At 32.6% G+C, this 12,907-nt stretch overlaps 1 protein-coding gene across 5 annotated transcripts in view; it reads left to right on the forward strand.

Moving 5' to 3' along the window:
• Nucleotides 1–12,907, forward strand: part of LOC130895003 (uncharacterized) — a 39,299-nt gene that overhangs the window by 23,381 nt on the left and 3,011 nt on the right. For 4 of the 5 annotated variants that reach the window (XM_057802092.1, XM_057802095.1, XM_057802096.1 and 1 more), the window contains 3 exons: nucleotides 748–1,050; nucleotides 4,557–4,838; nucleotides 10,036–10,222. In XM_057802092.1, the coding sequence (XP_057658075.1) occupies nucleotides 748–1,050; nucleotides 4,557–4,838; nucleotides 10,036–10,222 (772 nt within the window). Of the gene's footprint in view, nucleotides 1–747; nucleotides 1,051–4,556; nucleotides 4,839–10,025; nucleotides 10,223–12,907 lie in introns of all 5 variants that reach the window. The other variant, XR_009059417.1, reaches the window with a different exon arrangement.

Consider the following 12,907-nt stretch of genomic DNA (forward strand, 5'->3'; position numbering starts at 1 on the left):
ATAAGGTTCAGCCAATCAAAGCTTGTGGAACGTTTAAGTTCCTCCCTATCGAGCGGTCGAGAGAGCCAAAAAGTATTTAGCTGCTGCCGCATTTTTGAACTTACCGTTGTTTCTAAAACGTACTCGGAAGTTTTTTGGCGCATATTATTATGGATCGTTGAACTGCTGCGCACGAGCAGCTCGCTAGGGAAGAACTTGAACGTTCCACAAGCTTTGATTGGCTAAACATTATTGTTAATTTGCGATTAATCTTTCCGTTAGAGACATGTGATTGTTTGGTGACTTTTAATCGATTTTTTCCACTTAATGCGAACTTTTTTAAAGGCCCCGTATATCATAATACAAACTTGGGATTTTCTTCAAAATTATTTTCTCCTTTATTTTTGTCTTATAGACTCTAAATATCAGTCACATACTTTGATGACCCTGTATATTGTAGCCGGTTATTCATTATTTAATCAAACTAACGGAGAGTTTTAAGCATATTTTGCGTTTTACGACACTGTTCAAACATCGTCATCAAGTTTTATGAAAGTAATTCAATTATTTTTTATAACAATTCCTATCCCCATTACTTTTTATGAATATTGAATGAGTGAGTATCGTCATCAACAAAATCTCTATTTGATAGATTAAACAACAGACACAAATTTTTCTTAAAATTTATAAAAATTCGCAATTGTTTCAATTTATTGAAATGGGGACGTCTGCTATTGAAATTATGCATATTTTTTGTATTTTCCTCAGATCCCGGCCACTATTAAAGCTCGCCAAGAAAAATCGAAGGCAAAAACGATGGGTATAAACAGAAAATCTAATTTGGAAAAAGCAGACAATGAAACGAAGAAACAAAATAATAAAGACGTATACGAAGTTGATCAAATTTCTCTTGAAAAGCTACTAAATCAGCTCAAGAAATGTGAGATAACAACCGATAAAGAAGCGCCAAAGAAAGAAGGGGAAGTAGTAAATAAAACTGAGAAACAGGCGAAAGAGAGTAAAAGCGAAAAAGAAAATAGCGACAGAAAAAGTGAGAATACGGATGACGAGGTAAATTGAGCATTAAGTAGTAAAAATAATGGAAAATCACAATTTTATACCAATTGAAATACGAAGTGTGGCTAGAAATGCGTTTATTCCAACGTTGAAAACATAACTAGAAAGCTGATTTACTTAAGCTATTTTCAACGGCGGGATGAATTTATACACACTGTCTTCAAATCACTCAATTTATTTACACTCTGAAACTAGACTAAGTCACTATTTATAATAATTAACTTTTCACCACTTATATTTTGTTGTTACTTTTTACTAATTTGATCAGTTCACTACAACATCGAATTACATACTAACTTCTCACTGCTAAACAAGCACGTATTTATACCCAAAAGAAAATCTCGAATAACTCTAGAAAGTAAACAAACAAATAAATAAATGAAGAAGCCCTCCTAAAAATTGGTTCTAATAAAAAATAACCGCTGTATATATGTCAAAACAATATCAAACGCTTTCCGGGAACTTTTGCACTCGGCGCGTTCACCAGATTTAAGATTTTTAATAACCGAATAGCTTCACGGTCCATGTCGTGGACGAATTCGTAAGATTAATATAGTTATTCCAGGGGTCTACGGAAAGCTCTACAATAGGAATGTTCTTGAATTTCCATAGCTTGATCTGATTTTCGACTAGTTGGTAATATGATGTATATGTATCAACTAAAACTAGTGATAAGTATTCTGAAAATGGTTCACGATTTTTCCATTTTTGAAAAATACGGCGCAAGATTGGGAGTGACGTGAATGTAAATATACAGTGGTCAAAAACTTGTGAATAAAAAATATAGCCTAGAATGCCTTTGATTCATGTTTAGGTCTTTTATTTAGCCCAACATTCTATTGGTTAATCAACCCATATCGAAATAAAAAAATGACTAGGACCTTGATATTCAAGTCTCGTTGACGCGCTTCTCCAGTGCGAGCTGAACCACTGATTATTCATTGAAAATTCCGACAATCTGTCTCCGTAAAAATTTCGTTCGAACCTGCGATCTCCGAGTTGAAAAATAAGCACTTATTAGCAATAAGCAATAAGCACAACCTTATTAAATATACCGTTACTACTCGATACAAGTTTCGACGAGATGTAGTTATTTAAGAAACGAAGTCTTTATACGAGGGTGGTATCAATCGAAAAAGTGAAAAGTTAAAAATAATTTTGCTTTAAGAACGTGTTTTATTTTAACTGTTTATTTGTTAACGAAGGGACATATGAGATATATTTTTTATGTCACAGCATTATTTTCACGTCATCTACTCACTCCTAGTCGAGTTTTTTAGTAAATCTATGAATATTTTACTACGCAGGAGTCAAGTATATCTATATAATGAGTTTTTTTGAAATATTCGGCTTCCGTAAGGTTTCATATTACCCAGGTTGACCCACGTATTTACACACAATATCTCCAACTGTTCACATGTTATGAACATAAATTTCCGATCAACATATTTGTAGCATACTTTTATCTTATTTATATTCTAAACTGCTATTTCCAATACAGCATATTATTACTTTCCCTACTTTTGAGACACAACATCATTTATTATTCTGTCTTTCTGTCGGATATAGTAAAAGCTTTCATTTGACTATGTTCATATCAGAGTATAATACAAAAACCCACAAAAAATCGAAAGCGTCTAACGTCTGTCGAAGGATATATCGGAATGGCAAACCAATTGCAACTTGTCACGCAACGTTAAGCGAAAATAGAAATGAGTACTACGTATGGAATGTATCAATTATTCTGGAAAATTAGTTTTTCATATACACTGCCGAGCATGGAATCATAAATTGAAATTATTCTAGAATTGAATTGAATTTTTTACGGTGGTACCATAGTTCTCTAACTTTGTGTTATTTGTTATGTTTTCATATTGTTGACGTTCTGCTCTTAATAATTTTTCGTCGTTACATTATTCGTTAATGATTTTTAATTCTTTGTAATAAACATGCCAAACAACATTGTATACATCGACCCTTTTTTTCGATATCAACATTCCTAATGACTCGCAATTGGAAGAAGTCGATCGTAACCACTGACTAGTTTCGACGTTTTTGCGTCCCATTAGAGCAGCGTAACAATCTGTTTCTAATCCTAACTGGAGAAAATAACAGCGAACGCTACTATTTGGTTCTTGTTGAACATTCCTTAACAGACTAAATGAATCTATCCTCACTTCCAATTGCGAATCATGAGTCAAATAAAATCTAGCCGTAGTTGGCGATAATATGGAATCAATTCAGATCATTTACGAGGGGTGTTCAGTATACAAAAATATAAGTACCATATACAATTCAACTATTAGATTATTTCAAATTTATATAATCCAAAAAAAATTGTCTGTCGTCCCTCATAGGAGAAAACAACTGCTATTATGACTAATACTGCGACGAATATTGAATTACATTTCCTTCGAATGCCGTGATGTCCATTGACCTTTTTGCCGATATCAATATTCCTAATGGCTCGCAATTATTGGTTCTTATTTAAACATTGCCCAACAGACTAAATGAAACAATCTTCACTTCCAATTGCGAACCATAAGTCAAGTAAAATCTAGCCGTAGCTGGCGATGATATGAAATAAATTGATAATTTACGTCCATTGACCTTATTGTCGATATCAATATTCCTAATGGCTCACAATTACAAAGAATATATTATAACCACTGACAAGTTTCGATGTTTTTGCGTTTCATCAAAGCGGCGTAGAATTTTCTCGTTGGGTTCCCTAGTCCGAAATGAATATAACACCTGCTATCTCTGCTATTTGGGTTTTGGAGATAAGCGTACAATCATGGTAGATATTTATTGTTATATTGAAGTAATGTGGTTAAGGGTTTTGGGCCATGGATATCGTTGTTCTATACAATTTGATAATGTTTCCAGAATTATACCTTAACTTGACATTGTCAACGATTTGGAGTACATGGACCTTTTAAAAGCATTTAAATAATCACGTTTCCTATTCCATCAGAAACAATTCTACCACGTGCCATTTTCAATACGAGTGTCAAATGTCAAAAGAGGCATCATATTATTTATTTTATTACAAAAAGACCATCTAACTTCAGTTTTCCCCTACACATAATTTGTTGAACACCAATCTTCTTATGAAGACGAATTTTTCATCAGAAAAACCCTTCAAGTTTCCTTTAGCGCTTCTGTTATTTCATTACATATGAATTTTAATTTGTTTCAGATAAATTTACAAAAATCGTGATATGTGGAAGTGCCCAACTTAACTGAGACTGAGCTATCTCGATGCTGAACCATCTATAGATAGCTCCACAGTTAGAGATTTCCAATGAGTTTCTAGCTTCAAACCACTCTCTGCGATGCGATATAATTAGATAATGAAAGATTGATTTTTCTAATAACAAATATTTCTTCCAGAATCGATAGGATCCTAGCGGTAGTGGTGTTTGATGATATTTCCACAACTTAGTTGCTACATCCCTCATTTTTTCTCCTTATTCATACCTTTTGTATTTTCACAGAAATTTGATTTGAGAAGTTTCAACTATCAAGACATAACACAAAATTTATTCAGGTCGCAATGCGACTTCAGAGAAAATTCAGAATCTGTTGCAAGCATACAGGATATCACCAAAAAGTTAACATCCACTACCGTTCGCCCCCAACCGCTGAATACTATAAAACCCCTAGACGACCATTGTGCTTTGGAATTACATAAATCTAAGAGTTATATAGTCAATTTGATTGACAGGGCTTTGAGTAAGGAATTGGGAACTGTTCCAGGAGACAGAAATCGAAATGAGGTTAGTATTATATTATATAATAACATTACGGTTCTCAAATGAGATTGGTCAATAATATTGTACAAGTCAATTGATTAACACTTAAAACTTCACTTATCACAACTTTATTAACAATAAATACCATCCGGATTGCTACTACCGCTTGCTCCTTTTTTTTAATTGTACGGTGGTACCATAGTTCGCTAACTTTGTGTTGTTTGTTATGTTTTCATATTGTTGACGTTCTGTGACAACTGCTCTTATAAACTGCTTTACAAATATTTAGTTTTGTATTCCTTGTGGCTTTTCTTTTATTTTCAGGCAGTTGTTTGAGCTGTAATCTGTGCTTAAAGTATTTTCAATTCTTTCGACAATTTCTGTGTCTTCATTACCTTTATTTTCTATTTGCTTGGATCCACCATTAATTTCTTAGTTCGAGTCCAACCAATCTCGTGTGAACGACTGCTCGTGTCCAGACTTTCCTATAAAAGGACTAATTTTTTTGATTATATTACTCCGTAGAGAAAAGGTCCTTTGATGCTAGGCATTACTTGATTTTTCTAATGCATTGTGTGTAATTCCCCCTACATGTTTTCCAAATCTGATATTTTTCTAAAAGTTATCTCTCCTGTTTCTTGTTGACGTTTATTAAAAAGACTGTTATCACCTATAAAGAAATAGGAAATTAAGATAATTGAGATACGTTATCATAATGGATCAGAAATTCCTCGATTCAAACATTTCCTTTTCAGATATAATACTGAAATTATTCCAAATTCCAGACTTGCTCTGTATGATAGAATTTACTCAAATTGTTGGAGTTATCAAGTATAAACAAAAGTTATTTTTTCTTCTAATTCAAAATGAAATCAACTTTATGTAAACTGAGAAGCATCTAAAAATTCAATTGAGTTTTTTCGTTTACGAGTTTAGACCACTGAAGAATGTGATAACTTTGACTGACGAAAGGAGAATTTTTTTCTGACTTGCAGACGATCGCGTTCCGAGATCTGATCAATGACACTAGATATGTAAAAAACTTTTTTTATTTTATTCATCAAGCGCAATGCGAAATTTCATATTTCATATAAATTGTAATATAAAAAGGATATTTTTCAAATCTGTACGAATGAGAACAAAAAAAATATCTTGTTTTCAGTAAAACTAAACTGAACTATATGATGATTAGATGGAAAAGAAAAAAGAAAAGTTTTTATATAGTCATGTCTCTTTGAAATTTATTTCAGTTATTCAACCCTTCATTTGGTCGATTAGGACATCTTTCTACAGAAAAAAGTCAAAAATTCAATTACTTTCGATGAAAATAATAATGAGATTTAGAAAATCATCATTACTGAATCCTGTATGGGCCATTATTTAGTATGAAGTGCAAAAAAAATGTCAAAACAATGTAAACAATTAAGGTTATAGCTATCAAATATTTGACAGCCTTATATTGACACGAGGGCTGATCGTTTTGAAATATGGCAACACCGTTGTGAATATGTCAAATAAGACATTTTCATCATAAATTTTTAAATTTTTAATAGTGAACGTACTCAGTTGTCATACGAGTGCTATTTGAGTTGTAGATATTTGAAACATTCATTTTGGTCAAAAAATGGAATTACATCGTGATGATTTTCCATAGCTTTGGTGTGTGTGAAGTGAATTAAACGAATAGCAGCGTGCCGATCAATTCGCTTCTACTTTTGATGATGAAGCACCTTCCTGAGCTATCGCGTTTCACTGTTTTTCCGAATTCTATTGTGGTCGTACTTTGCTACAATATGAATTCCGCGAAGGTCATCCAAAATCGAATGTTGTACCAGAAAATATCGATGCTATAAATTCTATTGCAACTAAACCGAAGCCAAACCAATTGACTTATGAAAATACAACGAAAACTATTATAAAATAGAGAACGTTGCTTTTGAAGGAAGCAGCTTTTTAATGATTTATTGTGCGTGCTGGCGGCTAGGCTCAAAACACTCTGTATATAATATCAATGAGTTGAATATATGGAGTTAACAAGCAAGCGTTTTGTTTATTAGTTGAAATTGACCGTTTTAATTGCAGACATATTTATCCAATGTAGACTAGAAGTTTTTCAAAACATCATCTCTAAAATTCCATGTAGAATTCAAAAAATGGAAGGTAATATTTGAATAACCAAGTTGACGTCTACTTCCGGTTTAATCGGATTGCCTTTTATACCTACAGCTTTGTAATTTCAGATTTTAAACGTGACTGTATTCGGCATTACTTTTAATCTTTTCCCGTCACACCCTGTGTTTATATATAGTTTATTTTTAATACGTGAAAGATTGGTGAGATTATTGGTAGTTTTTTGATTGTATACGATATACGTTCGCCTGGATAACGTGAAATACCCAATTCCATGTTTCACGTTTTATTTCTAGATCTCCTATATAAGTTTTCAAATAAAGTTTTGAGAGATAAGAATTTTTATGTGCTTATTATAGATGAGAATATATAAAAATCGATGAAGACACGATTTTATTGCCCATTTTTTATATTTCCAGACTTAAATTGACAATTATATTGAAAATATTTAAGCATCGGAACGAGATGGAATGAAATGAACGAACAGGTTATAAAAAGTGATATAACATTTATATAGAGACGATATGCTTCATAAAAAGAGAAATTTATTGAAAAAAAAAAAACACTAAGACAAATAAAATGATTCATCGAAATAATTTGATGAAGAATTGTCAGAAGTGCATCAAAAATTTTGGATTGAGAAGGAGTAAAAGGAAATAACTTAAATTAGTGAGAAATAAGCAGAGATGAATTAAAAGAAACAACGCAAAAAGTAAATACAATAAGATAACTCAACATTTAAAATGGAAGAGATTGGGATAAAAACGAGAAACATGTGTGTTAAAAAGATGAAGAAAAACGAAAGAAGTGACGATACTAGGAAAATAACTTGATGATACTATATGATTATACTATATGATTATAAAACCAAATGTCTAGAGCAAACAAATTATAGTAATAATCACTACAATTTTGAAAAAGACATTTTGACTAGACAAACCAATGACATTTATAGTATCCTGTGACAGAGACAATTTAACAAAATCCTTTTTTAGACGATACCATCTGAAAGTTGTATTAATTTACATACCGAAAGTTGCGTTTTGAGTGTTCCATGTAGTGAAAGTGACAGTTCCGTAAGTACTGCAAAACACTTTCTGGGCGCTCTGGAGTAGACAACTTCAACTTCCTTAAATGTGACCTTAATCACTTCAAAGTTGACAGTTGACAGTTTCACTTCGATAATTTTGCATAACCTTAAAGCTTATATAGATGACTCAAGAACAAACAAGATTGAAATTGCTAGCAGAATACTTCCTTCCACCACAAATACGAATCAAACAACAAATTCTATCGAAGACAAAAACATATATACAAATTGTATCTGAAATTGTTCGTTCTGTATTCATTTACCTACCGAAAGTTGTGTTATTTTGAATGTTCCATGTAGTGAAAGTGACAGTTCCGTATTGCAAAACACTTTCGGGACGCTCTGTAGTCGACAACTTTAACTTTCTTATATTTGACTCTAGCCACTTCAATGTTGACATTTGACAGGAGTCAAGGCAAAAATCCCAACGGAAAACGTAGTGCTCGCTTATTTTTCAGAAAAATCTAAAATCTGGAAAAGTTCTACTTTATGGTCTACATTCTCGATGATTAAAAGTACTCTCGCCATGCAACTAGATGATCACATCAACAAATATCCAAAACTCATAAATTTTCTTAAGAAACAAAACAAAGGGTACACTGTAAAAAAAGGTTTGGATCTTATGCGTCGTCTAAAAAATGTTGTGTACGCCTCGGATGAAATACTACTTTGTTGGACTCGTCTGTTGCTCGCCTCGCTTCGGTCGTCTCGCAATTTTCAGTCTCGTCCAAGAAAGTAGCACTTTCAGTCCTTGGCATACAAATAACTATTTTTTCACACTGTACTGTAAAGTCTACTTTTTAGAAATAACTTGAAACTGGAAAATGGCACTTTACAGTATCCTTCTACTTCACAGTACTCTTCAATTCTCCCAAATTTATACAGCAAAAACTGTGTATTTCCGCAGTTTTCTTAGGCAGTTCATAAGTAACACTTGAAGCAATGTTTTATGCAAATGAATTTTCAATGTTGCGTCAATATTTATCAAATAATTCAGTGGCAGCTCAAAAGTACAAAGGGCTTTGTTGATTTTCCACCAGTTTCCAAAATTCTTGCTCTTTAGACTAAATTTATCGCTCACCTACACTGAGCAAAGCACTGTATAGTTGATGGAAAAACAACTAAACCATGTTTCCCGGAGGAAATTTTCGTTTTTATGCAACTTTATAAGGATACATTTCACAATAAAACTGCGAAAAATAATTTATAAAATCCAACAAATAACTTTTTTTCATACTGTACTGTAAAGTCGACTTTAGAGTACTAATTTCAGTCCAGAAAATGAGAATCCCGTTTGTGATAATTTCGAAATAAAAAATAAATTAACATCAATAACTAAACTGTTATTCTAATTTTTGAATGTTAACAGTAATAGTGCAACTACTGTTACCACTGGAAGATGTGTGATTTTGGTTTAACACTTGTACAAAAGTTTCACCCTCTTGTATCATTCTTGCTATTTTCTTTTGGCTCTCGACGGATTCTTCCACATATTTTTCAGCCAATGATGAACTCTTCCATCCACCATGGCGTTTTAAAACATTGATATCATCTCCAGCGTTAACCAACAGCGTTGTCGAAGTCCTTCTGAAGCAATGTCCTGTGTACTTTTCTGGATGCTCAAAATTGAGGAATTCAGCAATTTTTTTAGGTGCCACGCCAACAGTATGTATTCCAGCTCTTTGACGTACGCATTTGCCTTGTCTTTAGACAAAATAAATTTGAGCAGAATCGAGAACCAAAATAAAATAATTATCCAAAGCTAATGTTCAACAACATCCTCGTCTGTCAAGGATTCACTTCACAATATATTTTGAATAACAACTCATTTTTTCACTCCTTTATATTAGAAAATAGCATAGAAATGTTATATTCCCGAGAAATTGAACTACAATTGAAAACAAGTTACTGAATACTGAAATCAACCGAATGTTGAAATTTAGTTCGATCCCTTACAATAATGTTACTAAAAAATAAGTGATAATATTTAGTTAATTTCAGTTTGAAGCAATGAATCCAAAAAAAGCCATAGAAACCGTAAATAGACACCTAGCAAGATCAGACAGGGATCTTTCTGTGAAAATAACAAACGCTTTAACTGATTCCCTCATATCAAATGTCACCTCACGTGAACTGGATGAAGATCGAGAAGAAAAGGAGAAGCTGTGCCGTTGCCAGTCGAACACAGGTAATTAGGTTTCCTGAGTAAGGTGTACCGTACAGCTTTTACAGTATAAATATTTTTTCCTCACACATTAATCTATCGTACGCAAAATATTATAATACCCACATCAAATTGCATCTCCCACTAAATATGTTTACTGGGATTTGATTCTTTTTTATTAAAACCCATTTAATACGGTAGCCATTTTGACAGATTATCCTGAGTACGGGGCTATTTGAGATAAACCTTTGGCTCTAAGGGAAAGGTTTTTTGATATGAATTATTCGATCTAACACTAATTTGAATTAAAAAAATGTTTAAAAAAATCAGAAGGTCCTATTTCCGATAATTAATCGGGTGCGTCTCGGCTCGCTCTCCGTCAATGGTTCATCTGTGTAGCGGATAGCCTAATCTCGTGACTTACCTTGTAACTAATTCTTTGTTGGTGCCAAAACCGAGAAATTAAACCAACAATAAAAAAAATCAAAAACAATATTTTCAAAAAATGTAATTGTATATAATATTACGTTAACGATTACTTAAAATCATATACATATTTGACCTTTTTTTTATTGTCAATCAAATAAAAATGTTGTAGGAAATATAATGAGTAAACAATTTGTTTTTCATAAAACGTTTATTATATTTTACAATTTTTCAAAAACTTACTTTATATAAATTAAATTAAAATTATAGTCACAATTAACAGTAGACTTATTTACTAAAATTAATATAAGAAAGTTTATATAAACTCAATTGAAATTATATTTACAAACAGGCCAGGCCGGGGCTTTTCTCTGAGGGATGTTCATGATTATATCGTATTCTAACTTCTAGAAGTCGATTAAAAAAATGATCAAAAATACACTGTGAGAAATATAGAAACAACATTGTATTTAAAAGTTAGGATGAGATAAAGTGAAATCAGAAAAAACAGAAATATATCCCAAATCTTGAAAAATAACTGAAAAAAATAAAACAAAAATTTAAAAATGATGATAATTCTAAAAATGGTCTCAAAAATAAATTTCTTGTCCAATTTACAAGAATATACAATTTAGTTATTTATCAAAAATAGTTTTTTGAAATAGACTAAACGAAATGCTCAAATTAAATATTTTTAATTAGAAAAAATGTCAATTTATATTAACGATTCAGTTATTTAGTTGTCAATATTTGTTTTTCAACATGATTTTACTTCTATACAAGTGGAATTTCAAGATTAATATCTAAAACAAAAGTAAACTCTACGAAAAATGTGTTTCACTTACCTTTAATTCAATTTGAAAAAAAGGCACACTTTGACTTGTCCGATTTTAAAACGGTAAACGGCTTCTTCGAGAATCACGGGAATACAAAGTTGAGTCCTTTGGTTGTAACGGATAGTTTGCTATCGAGTTATAAAATCAAGGAAAACGAGCGCGCCGGCACGCTCTTCTTCATTAGATAAGAAATCGAAGAGCGCACCGGGCACGCTCTCCTTACTGAATTTTAGAATGTTCGATTCGTTTCCTGAATAAATCAGTCTTTCTGTTGTACAGTTTAATAGCTTCCGGTTCTGGAATCTACAATCGAAAACGACAGGATAACTGTCTAGTCGGGACCGTACTCGGAACGGTTATCGGAAGCGTTTATAGATATTTTCTGCGCAATCTCCTCAAATGCACGGTTCTTGAAACCAATTATCGGAAAGACTGTTCCGGAAACGGTTCACAACGATACCTAAGTCAATTGGAACACAAATAATAATCGTTCGTATAACGGTTACCACCCGGTTGGAACACGGAATCATTTTTGCGCAGAATCGTCACCGTACCAAGGACGATTATTTGATCGGTTGGAACGAACCTCATAAAACTATATTCACTAGTACCTTCTGTAAATAACTCTCCTTTGTTTTTATATCAGGACAGTAGCTTGAGATCATAAATAGCATATAAACGTATCAACCTACTTTCCTTGAACCTAAAATATTCCTCACGTCATATTTTTTAATTCAACTGAATATTTTTTTAACAATCCTAAATAATATTCGTCAATTCTTACTCAACAATCAATATCTAGTTACAAATTTAATTAAGATGTCGAAAAGAAATTGCAAACACAGTTTATATTTAAAAAAAAAAGAGAAAAACTGATCTAGCGATAGCTGTAGTTGCTTGTAAAGTACCACTGTGTTAGAAAGTACCCAATCTGTAGAGCAAGTTTGAAGACATCATGTTGTTTGGTACTTCTTTGACAGTCATTAGTAGTGAACGTTTTCAGTGAATTTGGAAATATGGAAAAAATTGGTCATCGATTATTTGATACAATACTTTTATTGGGAAGGCATTACCCCAACCAATATGAGAGCTGAACTAGATTCTACTCTGAGTGAGACTATCAACTGTAAAATATTGGATAGTAGGGTTCAAACGATGCCGTACGACCAGCGAAGTCCAGCATGGCAATAGCCGACCAAATGAGGTGACGACTCCGGAAATATTGAAGAAAATCAACAAAACGGTACTGGATGATCGTCGACTGCTAGCAGACATAGTAGGAATTTCAAAAAGTGCAGTATTAACTGTGAAATTGGACATGAGAGACTGTGCGCAAGATGGATGCCGCGTTCGCTCACAATTGAACAAAAATCGCGTCTTGAAGATGTTTCCATAGAGTTTTTGGCAGTTTTTCACAGAAATAAGGCCGAATTTTTGCACCGTGGGT

Source organism: Diorhabda carinulata, chromosome 6, assembly GCF_026250575.1.
Source record: "Diorhabda carinulata isolate Delta chromosome 6, icDioCari1.1, whole genome shotgun sequence".
Taxonomy (NCBI): Eukaryota; Metazoa; Arthropoda; class Insecta; order Coleoptera; family Chrysomelidae; genus Diorhabda; species Diorhabda carinulata.